Source organism: Silurus aristotelis (genome assembly GCF_946808225.1).
Source record: "Silurus aristotelis genome assembly, chromosome: 15".
In the NCBI taxonomy this organism is placed as follows: Eukaryota; Metazoa; Chordata; class Actinopteri; order Siluriformes; family Siluridae; genus Silurus; species Silurus aristotelis.
The window spans coordinates 2220310-2246818 of NC_139588.1; the positions used below are offsets into that span (position 1 = coordinate 2220310).

General features: G+C 40.8%; 5 protein-coding genes and 1 pseudogene across 6 annotated transcripts in view; all 6 read left to right on the forward strand.

Annotated features, from left to right (window-relative positions):
* The window catches only part of LOC310738041 (uncharacterized protein), a 924051-nt gene that overhangs the window by 166892 nt on the left and 730650 nt on the right, over positions 1-26509 (forward strand). The gene's annotated exons all lie outside the window — the stretch shown is intronic.
* LOC310738156 (histone H1-like) lies at positions 7696-8336 on the forward strand (the record flags this gene model as incomplete). The annotated part of the gene is made up of 1 exon (XM_083563151.1): positions 7696-8336. Exon 1 carries the CDS (start codon positions 7710-7712, stop codon positions 8334-8336), a length of 627 nt encoding a protein of 208 aa, XP_083419277.1. The 5' UTR covers positions 7696-7709.
* Positions 8849-9265, forward strand: LOC310738210 (histone H2A; the record flags this gene model as incomplete). Its single annotated transcript, XM_083563213.1, has 1 exon — positions 8849-9265. The coding sequence occupies exon 1, from the start codon at positions 8879-8881 to the stop codon at positions 9263-9265; it is 387 nt and encodes a 128-aa protein (XP_083419339.1). The 5' UTR covers positions 8849-8878.
* Positions 9759-10234, forward strand: LOC310738189 (histone H3.2). Its single transcript, XM_083563193.1, has one exon. The coding sequence runs from the start codon at positions 9778-9780 to the stop codon at positions 10186-10188; it is 411 nt and encodes a 136-aa protein (XP_083419319.1). The 5' UTR covers positions 9759-9777; the 3' UTR covers positions 10189-10234.
* On the forward strand, positions 18034-18345 carry LOC310738256 (histone H4; the record flags this gene model as incomplete). The annotated part of the gene is made up of 1 exon (XM_083563241.1): positions 18034-18345. The coding sequence occupies one exon, from the start codon at positions 18034-18036 to the stop codon at positions 18343-18345; it is 312 nt and encodes a 103-aa protein (XP_083419367.1).
* LOC310738242 (histone H2B pseudogene) lies at positions 18855-19241 on the forward strand (annotated as a pseudogene). Its single transcript has one exon. The product of its transcript is annotated as a histone H2B pseudogene (transcript).

Genomic DNA, 26509 nt, shown 5'->3' on the forward strand with positions numbered 1-26509 from the left:
AACAAAAATTCATTTCTGTGTTTTCGAATTTTGCTTGTACTTTTAAAATGTGCCCTTTAACTATTTCTTTTGTAAGAGGTTGGTAGAAAGTGTTTTGAAAAGAGTATTGCTACTCCTCCACTAGTAGAGAACATCCAATCCACTTCAGTTTTATGATCCCTGTGTGATTCCTGAATAAACATGACATCAATCCGTTTCAGCTTTATAAACTCAAACAACAGCATTCTTTTCTGACCAGCTCTAGCAGCATTTAGATTAAGAGTTCCTACTTTTACATACTTCATATTGGAAATAGAGAACAACATACCTATACAGTACAGTACAGTACAGTAGTGACACTGGGCGCCAGTTCTTCAGCTGCGTCAGGTCTCCCTTCTTTGGCAGCAGGCGCTTTTCTTCTAAACAGTTGTAGCTGCTAATTCCAGGTCTTTCTGAAGCTCTCCACAAGTGGTCCTTGGCTCTTGGACAACTCTTTTGATATTCTTTTTGCTCCTCTGTCTGAAATCTTGTGAGGAGCACCTGGTCATGGCTGCTTTATGGTAAGATGATGTTCTTTCTACTTCTGGATTATGATCCTAACAGTTCTCGCTGGAACATTCAGAAGTTTAGAAATCCTTCTGTAACCAATGCTAATAGTATGTTTTGCAACAATAAGGTTGTGAAGGTCTTGAGAGAGCTCTTCACTTTTACCCATCATGAGATGTTTCTTGTGTGACACCTTGGTAATGAGACATCTTTATACAGGCCATTAGTTGGGACTGAAGCAGCTGATATTGATTTTCACTGACACGGGGCAGGACTGCTTTCTAATTACTGATTGATTTCAGCTGGTGTCTCGGCTTCCATGCCTTTTTTCAACACATTTCACCAGATGGAATAAAATTAAAGTAACGAGTCTGTTTTTGAAAATGTAAGAAGTAGAAAGTACAGATATTTATGGGGAAAAAAATAATGAGTAAAAGTAAAATGTTTTGTAAAAAATAAATAATGAAGTAAAAGACTGATTAAAATTACACTTAAATTGTACAAGAGTCTGTTATTATCAATATAATCATATTTCTAATAATAATAATAATAATTATTATTATTATTATTATTATTATTATGATAATAATAATAATAATAATAATAATAATAATAATAATAATAATAATAATAATAAATCTAGTAATATATCTTGTAGGTTCCCTGGTGGTCTTTAGGCCATTAGGGTTGCACAAGCCTTAGTGCCGGTCCCAAGCCCTGATAAATGGGGAGGGTTGTGTTAGGAAGGACATCCAGTGTAAAAACATGTGCCAAATCAAACATGCGGATGATCCGCTGTGGCGCCCCCTAATGGGAGAAGCCGAAAGAAAGTTTTAGTAATGTATTTTGTATCTAACAATATTCTACATATATATAAAAAAAAGGATAGCTATTATAAAATTTTAAATTATATAATAAAATAAAGAATATATAAAAGTAACAACAATTTTAATCATTTTATTATTTGCTTAATTAATCTTTATCATTACTGTACATTCTGCCCAACATTTAACATTCATTTGTGTATTCATTGTATAATATATATATATATATATATATATATATATATATATATATATATATATATATATATATATATATATATATATATATATATATATTTTATATATAGTAGACTGTTTATTCAGCTTGCTACTCCTTAATGCCATAATCTTGTGATCTGTAACCTTTCATTTCTGCACATTTTCTTAATTACTGTACACCTCTATATTTATTCACTGTACTTCTGAATGTCCACACATCTCTGCACTCAAATAGCCTTTATATTTATTCACTGTATATACTTTCATATATACCACTTGCTGTAAATATGCTAGATAGTTATCTGCACTGTAAATATGCTAGATGTTTATCTGCACTTTTGCACGACTGCTAAGTTTTGCACTTCTGGTAGATGCCAAACTGCATTTTGTTGCTGTGTATCTATCTATCTATCATGCTACCTATGTTGTGCTACTATGGCTCTAATTCGAATCATGTTGTGCTGGTAGGTCCCTGATGTGAATCACAGTTAGCATTAGAGCTATAGTAGCAGTACAGTGTTTCATATTAGGGCCCTAGAGGCACAACATATATTAACTTAGAGCCATAGTTGGCCCACATGATTAGTATTGGAGTCATATCGGCGTTACATAATTAGCATTAGAGCTACAGTGGCACATCAGTGTTTTACATCAGGGCCAGGACAGCACAGCAAGAATTGAATTTGAGCCACAGTAGCGGAACAGTGTTTCCCACTAGGCCAATGGCAGCACGCCATAATTTGAATTAGAGCCATAGTAGCACAACATAATTTGAATTAGAGTCATAGTTGGCTAACATCATTTTAATTAGAGTCACATCAGCACTACATAATTAGCATTAGAGCTACTGTAGCACAACAGTGTTTGACATCAAGGCCCTAGCAGCACAACATATTTTAAATTGGAACTACAGTAGCACGCCATCATTTCACCTAGAGCCATAGTTGGCCAAAAAAATTAGAATTAGAATTATAGTAGCGCAACAGAATTTGCATTAGAGCTATAGTTGAAGAACATTGATCCACATCAGAGCCATAGCAGCACAACATACTTCCATTCAGAGGCATAGTAGCACAACAGAATCTGAATTAGGGCTATAGTAAAACAACATAATTTGAATTTGGGCCATGGCCGCACGACATAATTTATATTACTGCCATAGTGGCACAACATCTTTTGAATTAGAGTCATAGTAAGACTACATAGTTAGCTTTAGAGCTGTAGTAGTACAACAGTGTTTCACATTAAGGCCATAGCAGCACAACTTAATTTGAGTTTGGCTTAGTGCAGCACAAAGGTAGGGTTAGGATTACCACTTTTCAATTGAGGGTTAGAGCGGCCTGAATGGAACAGGGTTAGGGTTGGTACTGTTCGAATTAGGGGTAAAGCAGCCTGAGTGACATGGAATTAGGGTTAGGGTTGGCACTGTTCGAATTAGGGTTAGTGCAGCCTGAATGACATGGAGTTAGGGTTGGGGTTGCACTCTTCGAATTAGGGTTAGCGCCGCCTGAGTGACATGGAGTTAGGGTTATGGTTAGGGTTGGCACTATTCGAATTAGGGTTAGCGCAGCCTGAGTGACCTGGAGTTAGGGGTGGCACTGTTCAAATTAGGGTTAGCGCAGCCTGAGTGACATGGAGTTAGGGTTAGGGTTGGCACTGTTCAAATTAGGATTAGCGCAGCCTGAGTGACATGGAGTTAGGGTTAGGGTTGGCACTGTTCTAATTAGGGTTAGCGCAGCCTGAGTGACATGGAGTTAGGGTTAGGGTTAGCACTGTTCGAATTAGGGTTAGCGCAGCCTGAGTGACATGGAGTTAGGGTTAGGGTTGGCACTGTTCAAATTAGGGTTAGCGCAGCCTGAGTGACATGGAGTTAGGGTTAGGGTTGGCACTGTTCGAATTAGGGTTAGCACAGCCTGAATGATCTGGAGTTAGGGTTAGGGTTGGCACTGTTCGAATTAGGGTTAGCACAGCCTGAGTGACATGGAGTTAGGGTTAGCACTGTTCGAATTAGGGTTGTTCTGCTACTATAGCTCTAATGCTAACTATGTTGTGCTACTATGGCTATAATACAAATTATGTTGTGCTGCTAGGGCCCTGATGTGAAACACAGTTAGCATTAGAGCTATATTTGCAGTACAGTGTTTCACATCAGGGCCCTAGTAGCACAACATAACTCGAGTTAGAGTCATAGTAGCACAACATTGTTCTGCTACTATAGCTCTAATGCTAACTATGACTCTAACTCAAGTTATGTTGTGCTGCTAGGTCCCTGATGTTTCACACCAGGGCCCTGTAGCCCTGTAGCCACATCAGGGCTAGGGTCCCTCGCAGCACACCATAATATAAATGAGAGGCATAGTAGCACACTGTACTTTTAATTAGAGTCATATCAGCACTACATAATTAGCATTAGAGCTACAGTAGCACAACAGTGTTTTACATCAGGGCCAGGACAGCACAACATTATTTGAAATTGGGCCACAGTAGCGGAACAGTGTTTCCCACTAGGGCCATAGCAGCAAAACAAAATTGAAATTAGAGCCATAGTTGGCCAACATAATTTGACTCAGAGCCATAGTTGGCCCACATAAATTGACTTGGAGTCATAGCAGCACTACACAATTAGCATTAGAGCTATAGTAGCAGCACAGTGTTTCACATCAGGGCCCTAGAGGCACAACATATATAAACTTAGAGCCATAGTTGGCCCACATGATTTGTATTGGAGTCATATCGGCATTACATAATTAGCATTAGGGCTATAGTAGCAGCACAGTGTTTTACATCAGGGCCCTAGAGGCACAACATATTTCAAATTAGAGCCATGGTAGCACAACGTAATTTGAATTAGAGTCATAGTTGGCCAACATAAGTTGAATTATAGTTATAGCAGCACTACATAATTAGCATTAGAGCTATAGTAGCAGTACAGTGTTTAACATCAGGGCCCTAGCAGCACAACATAATTTGTATTAGACCCATATTAGCACAACATAGTTAGCATTAGAGCTATAGTAGTAGAACAATGTTCATAGAACATGCTACTATGACTCTAACTCAAGGTATGTTGTGCTGTTAGGGCCCTGATGTGAAACACAGTTAGCATTAGAGCTATAGTAGCAGTATAGTGTTTTACACCAGTGCCCTGTAGCCACATCAGGGCTGGGGTCCCTAGCAGCACACCATAATTTGAATGAGAGCCATTGTAGCACAACGTACTTTGAATTAGAGCCATATCAGTACTACATAATTCTCATTAGAGCTACATTGGCGGAACAGTGTTTCCCACTAGGGCCATAACAGCACAACATGATTTGAATTAGAGCCATGGTAGCAGAGCATCATTTGACTTAGAGCCATCGTTGGCCAAGATCATTTGGATTAGAGTCAGAGTAGCACATCATAGTTAGCACTAGAGCTGTAGTAGCAGCACAGTGTTCCACATCAGGGCCCTAGTAGCACAACACAATTTGAATTAAAGTCATAGTAGCACAACATTGTTCTGCTACTGTAGCTCTAATGCTACCTATGTTGTGCTGCTAGGGCCCTGACGAGAAACACAGTTAGCATTAGAGCTACAGTAGCAGCACAGTGTTTCACATCAGGGCCCTAGCAGCACAACATAATTTTAATTAGAGCAATAGTAGCACAACATAGTTAGCGTTATAACTATAGTAGCAAACCAATGTTGTGCTACTATGACTCTAACTCAAGTTATGTTGTGCTGCTAGGGCCCTGATGTGAAACACAGTTAGCATTAGAGCTATAGTAGCAGTATAGTGTTTCACACCAGGGCCCTGTAGCCACATTAGGGCTGGGGTCCCTAGCAGCACACCATAATTTGAATGAGAGCCATAGTAGCACAACGTACTTTGAATTAGAGCCATATCAGTACTACATAATTCTTATTAGAGCTATATTGGCGGAACAGTGTTTCCCACTAGGGCCATAACAGCACAACATAAATTGAATTTGGGCCACAGTAGCGGAACAGTGTTTCCCACTAGGGCCATAACAGCACAGTTGGCCAAGATCATTTGGATTAAAGTCATAGTAGCACGACATAATCTGCACTAGAGCTGTAGTAGCAGCTCAGTGTTCCACATCAGGGCCCTAGCAGCACAACACAATTTGAATTAAAGTCATAGTAGCACAACATTGTTCTGCTACTGTAGTTCTAATGCTACCTATGTTTTGCTACTATGGCTCTGATTCAAATTATGTTGTGCTGCTAGGGCTCTTACGTGAAACACAGTTAGCATTAGAGCTACAGTAGCAGCACAGTGTTTCACATCAGGGCCCTAGCAGCACAACATAATTTTAATTAGACCCATAGTTGGCCCACTTAAATTAACAGAGTCATAGCAGCACTACATAATTAGCTAAAGAGCTATAGTAGCAGCAAAGTGTTTCACATCAGGGCCGTAGAGGCACAACATATATTAACTTAGAGCCATAGTTGGCCCACATGATTTGTATTGGAGTCATATCAGCATTACATAGTTAGCATTAGAGCTACAGTGGCACATCAGTGTTTAACATCAGGGCCAGGACAGCACAGCATGAATTGAATTTGGGCCACAGTAGCAGAACAGTGTTTCCCACTAGGGCCATAGCAGCACGCCATAATTTGAATTAGAGCCATAGTAGCACAACATAATTTGAATTAGAGTCATAGTTGGCTAACATAATTTTAATTAGAGTCACATCAGCACTACATAATTAGCATTAGATCTACTGTAGCACAACAGTGTTTGACATCAAGGCCCTAGCAGCACAACATATTTTTAATTGTAACTACAGTAGCACGCCATGATTTGACCTAGAGCCATAGTTGGCCAAAATAATTTGAATTAGAATCATAGTAGCGCAACAGAATTATCATTAGAGCTATAGTTGAAGAACATTGATCCAGATCAGGGCCAGCGCAGCACAACATACTTCCATTCAGAGGCATAGTAGCACAACAGAATCTGAATTAGGGCTATAGTAAAACAACATAATTTGAATTTGGGCCATGGCCGCACGACATAATTTATATTACTGCCATAGTGGCACAACATCTTTTGAATTGGAGTCATAGTAAGACTACATAGTTAGCTTTAGAGCTGTAGTAGTACAACAGTGTTTCACATTAAGGCCATAGCAGCACAACTTCATTTGAGTTTGGCTTAGTGCAGCACAAAGGTAGGGTTAGGATTACCACTTTTCAATTGAGGGTTAGAGCGGCCTGAATGGAACAGGGTTAGGGTTAGCGCTGTTCGAATTAGGGTTAAAGCAGCCTGAGAGACATGGAATTAGGGTTAGAGTTAGCACTGTTCGAATTAGGGTTAGTGCAGCCTGACCTGATTGGAATTAGGGTTAGCACAGCCTGAATGACATGGAGTTAGGGTTATGGTTGTCACTGTTTGAGTTAAGGTTAGCGCAGCCTGACCTGATTGGAATTAGGGTTAAGCGGGCAACGAGGCACACCTGTCGGCCTGGGACTACTAGAGCACGGGGCCATGCACGAGGCGCGCCAGGCCTAGTGGCGAAGACCAGACGATGACAAAGACATAGGGAGTCCGGCTGCGGGAGGCACACGGGGAGTTTGCACACCTGCTCCATACACTAACACGTGCTTCACACAGCCCACAAGAGCCAGCGTTCCCAATACTACGCACAGCATTCACACACTGCCAATGCGTCAGACACATTGACAAGGCTCGCCGTTCACGTGAAACACACGCTGTTCCGCCGACATGGATGTAACTCAACCCTTTTTACACTGCACTCTGCACAAAATGCGCCGAGCGCCGGCTCGAGCGCCAGGCGCGCGGTGCACTTCCGTGCAAAACGAGAGCGACCACTGCTCTCTATTCGGCCATGACGGGCCTCGCGGAACACTTGCAAGCCCGTACGCGCGAAATGTGTGCATAATAGCGCGGGATCTTGTCTTCGGCGTCTTATTTACGACGAGAAACGCTGCGAGAAAACACACTCGCGAGCGTGTCGCGGAAGCGGCGGCTGCCCGGTTGAGTCTACAACGTTCTCATGCTCGGTTTTAAGACCGGCCCACCAGCAGAGGGGCGGGAGGTTTCTGTTTGTTACACAGCGTATACAGAGTCTGACTCGCACTGAGATACTACAGATACTAGAGAGATGGCAGAAGTTGCTCCCGCGCCCGCCGCCGCGCCGGCTAAAGCGCCGAAAAAGAAAGCAGCGTCGAGGGCCAAGAAAGCCGGCCCCAGCGTCGGCGAGCTCATCGTCAAAGCGGTTTCCTCGTCCAAGGAGAGGAGCGGTGTGTCGCTCGCCGCCCTGAAGAAAGCCTTGGCCGCCGGCGGATACGACGTGGAGAAGAACAACTCCCGCGTCAAGCTCGCTGTCAAGGGTCTCGTGTTGAAGGGAACTCTTCTACAGACCAAAGGGACCGGCGCGTCTGGCTCTTTCAAGCTAAACAAGAAGCAGACCGAAGCCAAGAAGCCCGCAAAGAAGACCGCAACTAAGGCGAAGAAGCCCGTCGCTGTTAAGGCGAAGAAACCCGCCGCGGCGAAGAAGCCCAAGAAGGTGGCGGCCAAGAAACCTGTTGCCGCCGCCAAGAAGTCCCCGAAGAAGGCAAAGAAGCCCGCAGCGGCTGCTAAAAAAGCCACCAAGAGCCCGAAGAAAGCGAAAAAGCCGGCGACTCCTAAAAAAGCAGCCAAGAGCCCCAAGAAAGCAAAGACCGTGAAGCCCAAAGCGGCGAAGCCCAAGGCTGCAAAGGCGAAAAAGACAGCGCCCAAGAAGAAGTAAACATGTTTGTTTGTTTATTTCATGTCTACCTTAACTAAACGGCTCTTTTAAGAGCCACCTATATTTTCCCCCAAAGAGCAACATTTTGAATCCTCCCATGATGAAAGTGAAAGCGAATACAAGATAGGGATTTATGACATATGAATACGCAAACTATGTAGTAGGTATAGAGATGCTTATGATTATATGATATATGTGTCGTTGTACACATTTCACATGAATGTTGTTTCCTGATACCTGTGTCTTCCATGAGCGCGCGCTCAATTCTCAGTCACACACACACACACACACACACACACACACACACACACACACACACACACACACACAGACTATTTAGGAGGGGAGGTGTGTGTGTGGGGGGGGGGTTGTTAGGCTAAGGCTGAATGAATGTCACCATTTGTGCATTTGTGATTGGATGTTGATCACATGGTGTTCTAAGCCAATGAGAGAGTGGCTGTGTTGCCTATATAACTGAGTTTTCAGCGCGAAGCGTTCACTATTATCGACTTGTTCCTTGAACAAATCTGATCTACAGCAAAATGAGTGGAAGAGGCAAAACCGGTGGCAAAGCCAGGGCCAAGGCCAAGACTCGCTCATCCAGGGCAGGACTGCAGTTTCCTGTAGGCCGTGTGCACAGGCTTCTGCGTAAAGGCAACTACGCTGAGCGCGTCGGTGCCGGCGCTCCCGTTTACCTGGCGGCTGTGCTGGAGTATCTGACCGCTGAGATTCTGGAGTTGGCTGGTAACGCTGCCCGTGATAACAAGAAGACTCGTATCATTCCCCGACACTTGCAACTCGCCGTGCGTAACGATGAGGAGCTGAACAAACTGCTCGGCGGAGTGACCATCGCTCAGGGTGGTGTGCTGCCTAATATTCAGGCTGTACTTCTGCCTAAGAAGACTGAGAAGGCTGTCAAGACCAAGTAAAGACGTCCAATGCTGTGTTTGTCAGTACCCAAAGGCTCTTTTAAGAGCCACCCACTTTGACTCAAAAAGTGCAAGTTTGTTACTTTGTGTATATAATTGTATTCATTCTAGAAAGTTGCACCCAAGAGAATCACATTTAATAAAGCCCATTGGAATAGTCTAATAATCATGCCATTCTCATTAGTGACTTAGAAGCATAAATATAACGGAAGTATTTTTAATTTTTTTCTAAATTGCGACGGCCGTCTTTGTGTAACTATAGAACAGAGGAAAACAGTGCTGTGCAAGAGAGCCGAGGGAGGGAGGGAGGGAGGGAGGGTGGGGTGTTCAAACTGTGGCGCTGACTAGGTCTAAGCCAATAATCGTCGAGTGACGTATAGCGATCGATCCAATGCAATTCGAGAGGTTTCGAGACGCCCAATGAACGCGAGGCGTCGTTCAGGCTTAAAAAGCCAGCGTTTGCTAGCGCTTTTTATTCAGTTTTTCTTCCGCGAAGTGCAGAGCTCAACGCTATGGCAAGAACTAAGCAGACTGCCCGTAAATCCACTGGTGGCAAGGCGCCCAGGAAGCAGCTCGCCACCAAGGCTGCTCGCAAGAGCGCTCCGGCTACCGGCGGCGTGAAGAAGCCTCACCGTTACAGGCCCGGCACAGTGGCTTTGAGAGAGATCCGTCGCTATCAGAAGTCTACTGAGCTGCTCATCCGCAAGCTGCCCTTCCAGCGCCTGGTGAGAGAAATTGCTCAAGACTTCAAGACTGACTTGCGTTTCCAGAGCTCTGCTGTAATGGCTTTGCAGGAGGCGAGCGAGGCATACTTGGTCGGCCTGTTCGAGGACACCAACCTGTGCGCCATCCACGCCAAGAGAGTGACCATCATGCCCAAGGACATTCAGCTGGCCCGCCGTATTCGCGGAGAGCGCGCTTAAACAATAACTCTGTCCAGTATACACAAAGGCTCTTTTAAGAGCCACCTCATTGTCTCAGTAAAACGAGCAAGTCTATACCGTGGTTGTTTTAAACAAATGATGATTTTATATATATATATATATATATATATATATATATAACTAGTTATTAGATTGGAGTGCTTCGGCAAACCTCTGATTTTGTGGCTCTGTCGCTGAGCATTTTGTGTATTTTATTATAGATTATTTTAATACTTGGCGACAGTAATAATATTAATAATAATAAATGCAAAAAGAAGTTCGCTTGCTGTTCTGCACGGAGCGTGACTGCCATCTTGTGGCCAAAGTGTCACCTCCCATTCTCGTGTTCTCGTTTGTATTCTAAGGGAGACAAAAAACAAACAAAACAATAAATTGCATTCATCATAGTATTAATTCTCTCACATATAACTTTAGTATGCTGACTACGATTCTGACCATTTAAACATGGTTTTTATGCGTTAGGAACAATTTGACATAACATGAATCTAAAGCACTGTATGTATGTTCTCTTTCGTTGTCGTGCATATATGTCCAAACCTGACCACACACACACACACACACACACACATGTATATGTGTATATGTATTTGTGTGGGAAAATGTGCAATACCAAGAGCAACACAATGAAATGAATGAATAGTGGCCCTCTCCAAGTACTCATGGACACTAGTGTAATTTTATATTATATTTTAGATTAGATTTATTGTTGACTTTATTGTCATTGTGCAAGATACATGTACAGAGCTAAGAGAATGCATTTAGCATCTGCTCAGAGGTTTGTTAGATAGATAGAAATATATATCTGTATATACATGAATGTGGCAGGATGTACAGTAAGGTATATACAGATACACAAATATAATAGTAGTGCAGATGGAAGTGAGGCACAATATGTGTAGAGAATGCGGAGTATACAAAAAACAATATGTAACATTTACATATACAGTGCTTATACAGTGATCTAACGGTGTAGTGTAGAGTTCAGTGTGGTGATGGTGGATGGAAATAAAGCTGTCCCTGATCCTGCTGGTTCTGGTGCGTATGTTTCTGTATCTCGATCTTGATGGATGGAGGTTAAACAGTTTGTGACTGGGATGTGAAGGGTCCTTGATGATCTTGTGAGCTCTGCACAGACAACTGCTGCGCCCTTTGTTCTGTAACCACTAGTTCAACGGTAAAAGACCTGGGAGTTATTTTAGACAGCAACTTATCTTTTAAAAATCACATCAATCAAGTTACAAAAACAGCCTTCTTTCACCTTAGAAATATTTCTAAGTTAAGAAACATGTCTATATCCGATGCAAAGAAGCTCGTCCATGCGTTTATGACCTCCAGAATAGACTACTGTAATGCATTACTAGGTGGATGTCCTGCGTCATTAATAAACAAGCTTCAGTTAGTTCAGAATGCAGCAGCAAGAGTTCTTACTAGGTCAAGAAAATATGATCATATAACCCCAATCTTATCGTCCCTACATTGGCTTCCTGTTAAGTTTCGAATAGACTACAAACTACTGCTACTCACTTATAAAGCACTAAATGGTTTGGCTCCCATGTATCTCTTCAGTCTTTTAACACGCTACAATCCGTCACGCTCCCTGAGATCTCAAAACTCTGGGCTTCTAGTAGTTCCTAGAATAGCAAAGTCCACTAAAGGCGGTAGAGCATTTTCACATTTAGCTCCTAAACTCTGGAATTAGTCTTCCTGACAGTGTTCGGGGTTCAGACACACTCTCCCAGTTTAAGTGTAGATTAAAAACATATCTTTTTAGCAAAGCCTACACATAACACACATCACATATCATAAGTTTGTGCTCCAGAATACATGAGCACATGCACATTATCAATTTGTGCTGTTAATATCATGAACAGCAGCTACGCTAATTCCTTTCCACTGCTTCTCTCTCTCTCCCCATCCCGAGGCATCCTGAGGTTTGGCCAGCTCCAGTCACGTCCCACCTCGTGAAGATTATGGACCTACGGATGACCATGGAGAAGTAGATGCCGAGTGTTTAAAGGCCCTGGCATGGAGAAGCTGATGCTGGATCTATGATGATCACAAATTGTTCTGTATTGTTGAAAGATTTATGACCAAACTCTTGATGTCACCCATATGAGGATGGGTTCCCCTTTGAGTCTGGTTCCTCTCAAGGTTTCTTCCTCATATCATCTAAGGGAGTTTTTCCTTGCCACTGTCGCCACGGCTTGCTCATCAGGGACAAACGCACACCATTCACCTTCACTGTTGTTTTCTGTAAAGCTGCTTTGATACAATGTCTGTTGTGAAAAGCGCTATACAAATAAACTAGACTTGACTAGACCTTTCCAGACAGTGTTTCTTGTGAATGTTCTCCAAGATGGGGAGCTGATTGCCAATGATTCATTGGGAGATTTTTATTTTCCATTTTATTTTATAGGGCCTGGAGCAGTGCAGTTGCTGTACCACACAGAAATGGTACAGCTGAAGAAGTTCTCCAGTATCCTGTAGCACAGACAGGACTTTTAAAGTGTCCTCAGCAATCACAGGCGTTGTTGAGACAAGTCAAGAGGTCAGGTCAAGAAGCTTTTATTGTCATTTCAACCATATATAGCTGACGCAGTACACAGTGAAATGAGACAACGGACCCTTTGCATCCCAGCCCTGATGCTACATTAAACAACAATTCCAGAAACAGAACACACAGGGCTGGTAAGTGTCCTTGCCACATAAAGTGCATGTGTGCAACCTGGTGCAAACAGTGCAAAGACAACACAAGACAGTGCAAGACAACACAAGTCAGTGCAGGACAATCCATAAAACACATAATAGCTCCGCCAGTGAACCTGTTGTGACAAGACAAATTGAACAAAATTGAAGAGTAGCAAAAATGTAAAGAAAAAGAAAAAGTGTTCTGCAAAGGAGCAATATAGCAGCAGTTCAGAAAGGATGTGCAAGAAACGCATTTAAAAAGGTTCTGGTATTGAAGTGATGTAATATGAGTGGTACTAAAGTCATGGGTGTGCGAAGTAGAGAGAAGAGTTCAGTGACCAGGTGAGATCCTCGAAGATAAGGCCTTAAAGTAACTTGAGGCTGAATTCACACTCCACAACATCTCTGTTGGTGTGAATTACTAGGCGCTGGATCTCCTCCCTGAAAGCCGTCTCATCTTTACCTCTGATCAGGCCTACCATTCGTGGTGTCATCAGCAAACTTGATGATGCTTTCTAAGGCTTAGGCAGGTAAGCACTCATTAGTGGAAAAGTGAATATAAGTAAGGGTACAATACGCATCCCTGAGTGTGGGACTGGAGGAGGTGAAGGTGTTCAAGCAAGTCCAGGGTCCAGTTACAGAGATGTGTGCTGATGCCAAGCTGTTGACAGGGCTAACTGTAGTATAAGCTGAGCTAAATTCAACAAACAACCTGCTGAAATGAGAGACACACACATGTTAATCTAATGTGACATTATTGACTCTCACTCTGTTTCTCTCTTCAAATTGTAACACAGTACAAATATACTGACACTTTCCAGGATATTGTGCAACATTGTTTGGTTTTATTTCTTGCTCTTCCCAAATCTCTTCTGTTGTCCAAACAAACACACGCACACACAAATATTCAAATGATCTAGGAACTTGTGACTATAGTTATGGGCACTAATGCAATTTGATATATATATATATATGACGTGTTCTACTGGCCTATTAGATAAACACGAAGCGAGACAAAAAGGGACTCACAGTTCACTTTAGGAAGAAACCCTGTATACCCTTAAACACTAGTATGAAATGTTTTTGGACTAATTTTTTGAGGTTTAATTTGTGAATGTTGTTTGTTTGTTTTTTCTGATCTCATCTCAGACCCAGTTCTTCTACTACATTTACTACTACTACCACCACCACCAACCATGATCCTAATAATTATTCTTAGTAAGTTGAGGAATGAGTTAAGAATAGGGTTTGATGAATACCATAAATAATAATAATGATTGCTTAATGCAGCATGGTGTGTAGTTCTGCATCGGTCTTGACTGCTATTGTGTGACCAAATCTAGAAAGTGCACATTCCTCTCTACCTTTTGTTGATTACCGAAGTCAAGTCAAAGGAATTGTTCACTTCATCAAATGATGCCTGTCTACACTACATGGTACGTTATTAGGAAATATAAACAGAGATATATAGCATACACTGCATTTCCTATTCAGGTGAGCACTCAGTGAGCATACACACTCTTTGTGACAGTGGAGCAGTTACCAAGAAAAATGTGTCGTGATGCGCTAAGTTCTAGAATAATAGTTTGATTGACAGTCTGTACAAGTCAGCGTGACACTGTCCAAATACAATTGTAACCTTTGGTTAAAGGTATTAGAAATAAAAAGGAACCGACTACGCCACCTGGGTTATTTATTCACCCAGGAAAATAAATTGAACGCAAAAGAAAAATTAAACCAAAAAGTTACAAAAATATGAAGGACCCTGCTGGTTCGGATGGGGTTAAAGACAGAGACGTGACTTTCCAAAAATAGTACAAGTTTATTTCACAGAAAATGCTTACAAATATTTTAAAATACCATTTACAGCTTACCAGTTATTTACCCACAATTGGAGAGACTAGATTAATTCCACTTTTTAAACAGAAGGGACAAAACACCCAGCAAATCAGTGCATAATTCTTAAACAAAGAAACCAAAAAATAAACCAAAAACAAAGCCAACACACAAAAATACTCCCCTTCTGTTTAAGTCTCAAATCACGGCTCATCAGATAATTACATGTGGAAACAATTACATAAATGGCACATAAACTTATATACCCACAAAGAAAAACACAGTACAGCAAAACCGGTAACTCCCGATTAATATTTAAAAAGTATACAAGTGGCTCACAGAGCAAAAATACAAAGCCTGTTATTTTAATACACTTGCACCAGAGATAAATATCCATGTCCTCACTCAAACATAGTACAAAGAACGGTGCGCAAAATAATCTGTTAAAAACACTCAGTAACATAGCGGTTTACTACCGCGACGTCCGCTTAGTCCCAACTGTACACCAAAAGTCTAAATAGGGTTTATAAACCAGCTTGTAGAAGTCTCTAGAAACCAGCTTGTAGAAGTCTCTAGAAACCAGCTTGTAGAAGTCTCTAGAAACCAGCTTGTAGAAGTCTCTAGAAACCAGCTTGTAGAAGTCTCTAGAAACCAGCTTGTAGAAGTCTCTAGAAACCAGCTTGTAGAAGTCTCTAGAAACCAGCTTGTAGAAGTCTCTAGAAACCAGCTTGTAGAAGTCTCTAGAAACCAGCTTGTAGAAGTCTCTAGAAACCAGCTTGTAGAAGTCTCTAGAAACCAGCTTGTAGAAGTCTCTAGAAACCAGCTTGTAGAAGTCTCTAGAAACCAGCTTGTAGAAGTCTCTAGAAACCAGCTTGTAGAAGTCTCTAGAAACCAGCTTGTAGAAGTCTCTAGAAACCAGCTTGTAGAAGTCTCTAGAAACCAGCTTGTAGAAGTCTCTAGAAACCAGCTTGTAGAAGTCTCTAGAAACCAGCTTGTAGAAGTCTCTAGAAACCAGCTTGTAGAAGTCTCTAGAAACCAGCTTGTAGAAGTCTCTAGAAACCAGCTTGTAGAAGTCTCTAGAAACCAGCTTGTAGAAGTCTCTAGAAACCAGCTTGTAGAAGTCTCTAGAAACCAGCTTGTAGAAGTCTCTAGAAACCAGCTTGTAGAAGTCTCTAGAAACCAGCAGCTAGCACTCTTTGCCGCACCTGAAAAACAAACAAATAAAACACTTCAAAAAGGTTTCCCTCTCCCATAAATAACCCACAATTAAGTTGCCTACCTCATAAACAGGGGTTAACCTATTGTCACTATATGCTACCTGCGTTCATGCACACATCCCTACAAACACACATTCAGACCATGATCAGCAACTAATAAAGTCAAATAAAACAACCATCTCACCAGGGGGCCGCAACAGGACAGTATACGCAAAAATACCTTCTCTAGCCACACAGCCTACAGATAGGAAAGGTATCAAAGAGCCAAACTCAACAGTGCTTTTTATAAAGCCAAGAGCACGCTGAACTAATTACGTGGCACAGGTGTGCTCAATGTCAAAGCGCAACTCTGCAGCAGTGGGCGTGTCTTCGGATTTAAAATTAACCCATTATGTATGCCTGTCTATTTGTCTTTATTTTAAAAGCCATTAAACCGGTCACACATAGAGACCTTACCGCATATTTTGCAGCATAGGTAAAAGATGCATACACTCCCAGACAAAGTGTGTGGCCCTGTCCATATACTTCTGGACACTAGTGCAGATTGAGCACTGGGTTTGCTCAGCTTGTCAGCTCCTGCTGTGGTGGAATGATGTTCACGAATGATTTGTGAGTTCCTGTTCCTGCACTCGTATTTGCATCTGCATATATGTTTTCTCAATAAAGGAACATTTCTCCCTTTTTTAAGGTGCCATCAAAATATTGGTGCTGTAGAAGTGACTGTGTATCTGAAGCATCATCTGTCTCTGAAACTTCGTCCTATTGAATTGGATAAATAATATACATATATTTACTCAATGTTCTACAGCCCATGTAGGTACACACAATGCTCACTCATTCTGATGCTTGATGCAAATATTACCATAATCTCCTGGTCTATGTGAGAGATGTATGGATAACTGACTACTACTACTACTACTACTACTACTACTTCTACTACTAATACGACTACTACTATTGCTACTACTGCTAATGCAAAAAGTACCACATTAATAGAAATGAGAATAATGCTTGTTAATATTAATAATAATCATGGGCCATTCCTACAATAGTCATGCTATATTTCTTGTGTGTTGAAAAGTATAGTACAAGATTAACGCTACTACTACTACTACTGGTAGTGGTGTAAGCAGGGCAGTGGTAGTCCAGTGGTTAAGGCTCTGGGTTACTGATCACAAGGTCAGCGGTTCCCCAGCACTGCCAAGCTACCACTGTTGAGCCCTTGCGCAAGGCACTGGTTGAGCCCTTGAGCAAGGCGTTTAACACCACCGTATAAACATATATCCGGTCTGATCTACGAGGAGACTCGTGGTGTACTGAAGGTGTTCTTGCAGAACGTCATCCGGGATGCAGTCACATACACCGAGCATGCGAAGAGGAAGACCGTCACCGCTATGGATGTGGTGTATGCCCTGAAACGCCAGGGACGCACTCTTTTTTACGGCACTTAGCCCTATCAGCTCCAGGGGCGCTGTACCATGGCTGACCCTGCGCTCTGACCCCAGCTTCCAGATGAGTTGGGATATGCGAAAACCTTTTAATTGCATATGTACAGTAGCTCAATATTTTGTCCCCCATCAGATTTACACCTTTCTGGTCAGTAGTGGCACAGTGTGTAAGTAACTGAAAGCATAGTGTGTGCAATATTTTGCATTCCTCATGATGATATAAGCCTACTTAATGCAACAAGAACTGCAATTTGATTTATACTTCTACTGGAATAAAAATTGCAACTGAGTCAAAACAGTTTTTCTAATTATTATTCTCAATTCAAATATTTGTGGGTTGAACTGCATTGAGTGTACCATGCTGTGAGCAAAAACCAAATTAAATCAATTCCACTACATGACTATTACTATTTCTATATCACTATGTTTGTGTGGACAAAAAGCCTGAGGAAGTACAAGACTCTAGCATGTTAACGGCTGTGGCGTTTCGCTTTGAAGACATTGTTTTGTGTGATCGTTGGTTTTAGGTCCGCCCCCTCGCCTGTTCTCAACTAGGTCCTGTGGAGAGAGAATAAATAGGCGGGCATTGCGCGGGGCTTCTTTATTGAGCAGCTTGACTTTGTGAGAGCAGCACCATGTCTGGAAGAGGAAAGGGTGGTAAGGGACTCGGTAAAGGAGGCGCTAAACGCCATCGTAAGGTTCTGCGCGATAACATCCAGGGTATCACTAAGCCGGCTATCCGCCGTCTGGCTCGCCGTGGTGGTGTTAAACGTATATCCGGTCTGATCTACGAGGAGACTCGTGGTGTACTGAAGGTGTTCTTGGAGAACGTCATCCGCGATGCAGTCACATACACCGAGCATGCGAAGAGAAAGACCGTCACCGCTATGGATGTGGTGTATGCCCTGAAACGCCAGGGACGCACTCTTTACGGCTTCGGCGGTTAAACGCTTACCTACCAAATAACGTGAACACAACGGCTCTTTTAAGAGCCACCCAAATATTACAAAATGAGCTATTGTTTCTTATTGTGTGTGTGTGTGTGGCGGAGAAGGGGAGGAAATAACTTTTCTCAAGTGTATGTGACTAATGGAATTTGGAATAATTATAGATATATTCTAATAAGGTAAAATGTTGCACAAGCACTACCGTTTTGTCTCTCTCTCTCTCTCTCTCTATATATATATATATATATATATATATATATATATATATGTACTTCATATTTGTCTGTGCGTGTGCGCGCACAAAACGGCGGGCAGGGAAACAAAGAGTAGCTCAGGGGCGGGGGAGAGGGAACGGGAGAGGATGGGACGAGGGCGGAGCCTTGTATGATGAGGTTTGGATTTGTGACCAATAATACGACTCCTTTCCCTTGTACGTAATTACAATGCAGGTCTGTAAATAGAGAGGCGGCGAGGCGGCCCTTTTTCATTCTCTCGCAGTTTCCTCGAGAAGCAGCATTATGCCTACTGATCCAGCAAAGACCGCGCCCAAGAAGGGCTCCAAGAAGGCTGTCACGAAGACGGCCGGCAAAGGAGGCAAGAAGCGCAGAAAGTCAAGGAAGGAGAGCTACGCTATCTACGTGTACAAGGTTCTGAAGCAGGTGCACCCTGATACCGGCATCTCTTCTAAGGCTATGGGCATCATGAATTCCTTCGTAAACGACATTTTCGAGCGCATCGCCGGTGAGTCTTCTCGTCTCGCTCACTACAACAAGCGGTCCACCATCACTTCCAGGGAAATCCAGACAGCCGTGCGCCTGTTGCTTCCCGGTGAACTTGCAAAGCATGCCGTGTCCGAGGGCACAAAGGCCGTCACCAAGTACACCAGCTCAAAGTAAAGCGTGTTAACGCCGTCTTTAAGATAAAAACCAACGGCTCTTTTAAGAGCCACCCATTTTTTCATACAAAGAGCGGTCTTCTTTACGGGGGCAGCAATTCTCCCCGCCCGCTGACTATGACCTTTTGTATAACGAGGTAAGTAAACAAACCTTAGCATTAGAGATACAGTAGTACAGCATCATTTAAATTATAGTCATGGCAGCATTGCATAATTAGCATTAGAGCTATATTTGCAGAACAGCACAACATAATTTAATTTTGAGCTATATTTGCACATCATCTTTTGAATTAGGGCCATAGTCACACAACCGTGTTTCCCATCAGGGCCCTAGCAGCACAACATAATTTGAATTAGAGCCATAGCAGCACAGCATTATTTGAATTGGAGTCATAGTAGCACACCATTGTTTTGCTAACTGTTGTGCTACTATGACTCCATTTAAAATAATGTTGTGCTACTAGGGCACTGGTGGGATACACTGTTCTGCTCCTATAGCTCTAATGCTAACGGTGTTTCACATCAGGGCTATATAGCAGTGCAACATAATCTGAATTATAGTCATAATAGCATTGTGTAATTAGCATTAGAGCTATAGTTGCAGAACAGTGTTTCACGCCAGGGCCATAGCAGCACAATAATAATTTAAATTAGAACCATATTTGCACAACATCTTTTGAACTAGTGCAATGGCAGCACAACAGTGTTTCCCATTAGCGCCCTAGCAGAACTACCTAATATACATGAGCGCTTCAGTGGAACAACATAATTTGAAATTGGGCCATGGCGTCACAACTGTGTTTTACATCAGGGCCCTAGCAGCACAACATACTTTGATTTAGAGCCATAGAAGCACAACGTAATTTGAATTAGTGATAGTTGGGCAACATAATCTGAATTATAGTCATGGCAGCACTGTGTAATTAGCATTAGAGCTATAGTTGCAGAACTATGTTGTGCTACAATGGCTCTAATTTAAATCATGTTGTGCTACTATGGCTCTAATACAAATTATGTTGTGCCTCTAGGGCCCTGATTTGAAACACTGTGCTGCTAGTGTAGCTCTAATGCTAACTGTGCTTCACGTCAGGGCCCTAGCAGCACAACATGGGTAGCATTAGAGCTACAGTAGCAGAACTGTGTTTCAAATCAGGGCCCTAGAGGCACAACATAATTTGTATTAGAGCCATAGTAGCACAACATCATTTGAATTGGAGTTATAGTTGGCCGACATAATTTGAATTATAGTCATATCAGTACTACATAATTAGCATTAGAGCTATAGTAGCAGGACAGTGTTTCACATCAGGGCCCTAACAGCACACCATAATTTGAATTAGAGCCATAGTAGCAGAGCATCATTTGACTCAGAGCCATCGTTGGCCAAGATAATTTGGATTAGAGTCATAAACGCACAACATAATTAGCATTAGAGCTATAGTAGCAGTACAGTGTTTCACATCAGGGCCCTAGAGGCACAACATATATTAACTTAGAGCCATAGTTGGCCCACATGATTAGTATTGGAGTCATATCGGCGTTACGTAATTAGCATTAGAGCTACAGTGGCACATCAGTGTTTAACATCAGGGCCAGGACAGCACAGCATGAATTGAATTTGGGCCACAGTAGCGGAACAGTGTTTCCCACTAGGGCCATAGCAGCATGCCATCATTTGAATTAGAGCCATAGTAGCACAACATAATTTGAATTAGAGTCATAGTTGGCTAACATAATTTTAATTAGTCACATCAGCACTACATAATTAGCATTAGAGCTACTGTAGCACAACAGTGTTTGACATCAAGGCCCTAGCAGCACAACATATTTTAAATTGGAACTACAGTAGCATGCCATCATTTGACCTAGAGCCATAGTTGGCCAAAATAATCTGAATTAGAATCATAGTAGCGCAACAGAATTATCATTAGAGCTATAGTTGAAGAACATTGATCCAGATCAGGGCCAGCGCAGCACAACATACTTCCATTCAGAGGCATAGTAGCACAACAGAATCTGAATTAGGGCTATAGTAAAACAACCTAATTTGAATTTGGGCCATGGCCGCACGACATAATTTATATTACTGCCATAGTGGCACAACATCTTTTGAATTAGAGTCATAGTAGGACTACATAGTTAGCTTTAGAGCTGTAGTAGTACAACAGTGTTTCACATTAAGGCCATAGCAGCACAACTTAATTTGAGTTTGGCTTAGTGCAGCACAAAGGTAGGGTTAGGATTACCACTTTTCAATTGAGGGTTAGAGCGGCCTGAATGGAACAGGGTTAGGGTTAGCGCTGTTCGAATTAGGGTTAAAGCAGCCTGAGTGACATGGAATTAGGGTTAGAGTTAGCACTGTTCGAATTAGGGTTAGCGCAGCCTGAATGATATGGGGTTAGGTTAGGGTTGGCACTGTTCGAATTAAGGTTAGCGCAGCCTGAGTGACATGGAGTTAGGGTTAGCACTGTTCGAATTAGCGTTGTTCTGCTACTATAGCTCTAATGCGCTATATATATATATATATATATATATATATATATATATATATATATATATATATATATATATATATATATATATATATATATATATATATAGCGCATTGGAGCTATAGTAGCAGTACAGTGTTTCACAACAGGGCCATAGTAGCACACCATGATTTGACTCAGAGCCATAGTTGGCCAAGATCATTTGGATTACAGTCATAGAGGCACAACATAATTAGCATTAGAGCTATAGTAGCAGCACAATGTTTTACATCAGGGCCTTAGTGGCAAAACATATTTTAAATTAGAGCCATAGTAGCACAGCATTGTTAGCATTAGAGCTATAGTAGCAGAACAATGTTATGCTACTATGACTCTAACTCAAGGTATGTTGTGCTGTTAGGGCCCTGATGTGAAACACAGTTAGCATTAGAGCTATTGTAGCAGTACAGTGTTTCACATCAGGGCCCTAGTAGCACAAAATAAATTGACTTAGAGTCATAGCAGCACTACATAATTAGCATTAGAGCTATAGTAGCAGCACAGTGTTTCACATCAGGGCCCTAGAGGCACAACATATATTAACTTAGAGCCATAATTGGCCCACATGATTTGTATTGGATTCATATGGGCATTACATAATTAGCATTAGGGCTATAGTAGCAGCACAGTGTTTTACATCAGGGCCCTAGAGGCACAACATATTTCAAATTAGAGCCATGGTAGCACAACGTAATTTGAATTAGAGTCATAGTTGGCCAACATAATTTGAATTATAGTTATAGCAGCACTACATAATTAGCATTAGAGCTATAGTAGCAGTACAGTGTTTCACATCAGGGCCCTAGCAGCACAACATAATTTGTATTAGAGTCATAGTAGCACAACATAGTTAGCATTAGAGCTATAGTAGCAGATCAATGTTGTGCTACTATGACTCTAACTCAAGGTATGTTGTGCTGTTAGGGCCCTGATGTGAAACACAATTAGCATTAGAGCTATAGTAGCAGTATAGTGTTTCACACCAGTGCCCTGTAGCCACATCAGGGCTAGGGTCCCTAGCAGCACACCATAATTTGAATGAGAGCCATAGTAGCACAACGTACTTTGAATTAGAGCCATATCAGTACTACATAATTCTTATTAGAGCTACAGTAGCGGAACAGTGTTTCCCACTAGGGCCATAACAGCACAACATGATTTGAATTAGAGCCATGGTAGCAGAGCATCATTTGACTTAGAGCCATAGATGGCCAAGATCATTTGGATTAGAGTCATAGTAGCACATCATAATTAGCATTAGAACCATAGCAGCACAGCATTATTTGAATTGGAGTCATAGTAGCACACCATTGTTCTGCTAACTGTTGTGCTACTATGACTCCAATTCAAATAATGTTGTGCTACTAGGGCCCTGGTGGGATACACTGTTCTGCTCCTATAGCTCTAATGCTAACGGTGTTTCACATCAGGGCTATATAGCAGTGCAACATAATCTGAATTATAGTCATAACAGCACTGTGTAATTAGCATTAGAGCTATAGTTGCAGAACAGTGTTTCACACCAGGGCCATAGCAGCACAATAATAATTTAAATTAGAACCATATTTGCACAACATCTTTTGAACTAGTGCAATGGCAGCACAACAGTGTTTCCCATTAGCGCCCTAGCAGCACAACCTAATATACATGAGCGCTTCAGTGGAACAACATAATTTGAAATTGGGCCATGGCGTCATGATTCACTTAAAACCCGTCCATTTTTATTAAATATAAAAAAGGCGAAATTTAAACTGTATTTAAAAATGTATTCACTATGTCCTTTCTTTAGTCAGATATTTAAAAAGCAAATCCACCAAAAAATAAACATTAAACATTTGTTTTTACTAATAAAATCTGCCATGAAACACAGATCCGACAAGTTAAAATCGTACGTGTGGAAACAGAGCAAACATATCAAAAGTACCGCACGACAAGTTGCAATGTCTCATATCACCACTAGATGGTAGCATTTTACTACTACAAAAATCGTCGATGTCTAGTTTTTTTTTTTTTTTTTTACCTCAAATTTCATTAAAATTACACTGAAACTGTACAAGAGTCTGTTATTATCAATATAATCATCTTATTAATAATAATAATAATAATCATGATAATAATAATAATAAATCTAGCAATGTATTCTTACACATATCATCACCAACAAAGTCCATGTGACATTTACAAACATGACTTTCTGTCACATATTCAAGCCAATTTTTATCTAATAATATTCTACATATATACAAAAATAGGATAGCTATTATACAATTTTTAAATATATAATTTAATAAAGAATATATAAAAGTCACAACGATTTTTTTTTTATTCCTTTTTTTTATTTACTTAATTATTCATGATTCACTCAGAACTCGTCCATTGTTATTAAATATAAATATAAAAAAGGACAAAATTTTTAACTTTATTTAAAAACGTATTCACGACATCCTTCATTTAGTCGGATATTAAAAAATAAATCCACCGAGAAATAAATATTAAACATTTCTTTTTACTGAATAAAATCTGGCATGAAGCACAGGTCCGACAAGTAAAAACCATCCGTGTGGAAACAGAGCAAAAATACCAAAAGTACCGCTCGACGACAAGTTGCAATGTCTCATATCACCACTAGATGGAGGTATTTTACTACTACAAAAATCGCCGATGTTCAGATTTTTTATATTTTACCTCAAATTTCATTAAAATTACACTTAAATTGTACAAGAGTCTGTTATCAATATAATCATATTTCTAATAATAATAATAATAATAATAATAATAATAATAACAATAATAATGATAATAATAATAATAATAATGAATCTAATAATGTATATTGTATCTAACAATATTCTACATATATAAAAAATAAGATAGCTATTATAAAATTTTAAAATATATAATAGAATAAAGAATATATAAAAGTCACAACGATTTCATTCATTTTATTATTTGCTTAATTATTCATGATTCACTGAGAACCCGTCCATTTTTATTGAACATAAATATAAAAAGAGTGAAAATAAAACTTTAAACGCAAAACAAATTTATTCAAGACGTTCTTGCTTTAGTCGGATATTTAAAAAATAAATCCACAGAAAAATTCTCATTAAATATTTGTTTTTACTGATGCGCCAAGTCTCAAATCAGCAATGAAATCTGCCGTGAAGCGCAGGTCCGACAAGTTAAAACCGTCCGTGTGGAAGCATAAAAAATATCGAAAGTAAAGCTTGCGACAAGTTGCAATGCCTCATATCACCACCAGGCGGTAGCATTTTACTACTACAAAAATTTCCGATGTTCAGTTTTTTATTTAACTGATTAAAATTACACTTAAACTCTACAAGAGTCTGTTATACTTAATACAATTATTTATCTATCTATCTATCTATTTATCTATCTATCTATCTATCTATCTATCTATCTATCTATCTATCTATCTATCTATCTATCTATCTATACAGATGTGATTGTGTGTGTACATGTATGCTGTACAAACACTTGTTCATGTGGTAGCGCAGTACATTTATACACGTCGTGAATAACTATGTTGCATTAAAGGTTTTGGATGACACAAACTGCATGGAGTTCAGTGAGGGTGGAAGCTGGGTCTTGATGTGCTTCATGACGAGCCTCTTGAAGCACTTCCTCACGATGGGTGTGAGCGCGATGAGACGGTAGTCATTGAGGCAGGAGACTGTAGACTTTAGCACAGGGATGATGGTCGTCGTCTTGAGGCACGTAGGAACAAAGTTGCAGCTCAGGAAGATGTTAAAGATGTCGATGAAGACATCCGCTATCTGCTCTACACATTCCCTGAGCACTCTGCCTGGAACCTTGTCTGATCCAGTAGACCTCCATGGGTTTACTCTACTCCGTGGGTACACACTATTGCGGTCATCCACTGTTTCTGGTTGGAGCGTGTAGTGATGGTCTTGGAAATGATCACGTGATCAAAGCACTTGTCCCGGTCAGTGCACACAAAACAGTCCTGAAGAGCAGAGGCGCCTCCTGCTGGCCAGGTCCTCACCTGTTTCAGAAGCGTTTAGGGTTTAGAGCGTCTGATGAGCGGTCTGTATGCTGGAATTAGCATAACAGAGATGTGGTCTGAGTAACCGTGTGTCTTTCCTTAATTCCTGCCAGGAAATCAACGTTGTGTTCATCTAAACAGCTCCAGGTTTCACCCTGAGTGAGTAGAAACTAACTGAGAGATTGAATTAAGAAAGAAAGGAGATTAGGGTAAATCTTTCCTATAGTTGTGAGGTGACTGATACACAAAGTCATGGAGCAGTTCGACACTGGGGAGAGAATCAGATAAATGAAAGTAGAAAATGTGATAAAAAACCTACATTTTATTGTAAGATTTGAGCCATTATCATTCAGATGCACAGTGTAGCAGCAATGACACAAACTTCACTTCACAACAAAAGCACAAAAATGAATAAACTAAAGAAAAACAGTTCAAATTCGAAAAATAAGAAAATACAATGTTATTTAAACTTTACAGAAATCTTTTTATTTTTTTGTCATTTTTTGCATTGTATAGAGTTTAAATGAATTAATACATAAAAAAATACACATAAATAAATTTGTGTGCGGAGGCAAAAACAAAACCAAAAAAATTACAAGACATTATTGAGCACCGTAAACGACCACGTGACCACCAGGCTACAGTGCAGGTCCTGTGATGACGTCACATAATGGGCGCTACATACTCAGTACATGTCCCGCCCCTTATCAT

Bases quoted from the DNA above. Each gene is read 5' to 3' on its own strand.
- LOC310738189 (XM_083563193.1), top strand. From the start codon at position 9,778: ATGGCAAGAACTAAGCAGACTGCCCGTAAATCCACTGGTGGCAAGGCG.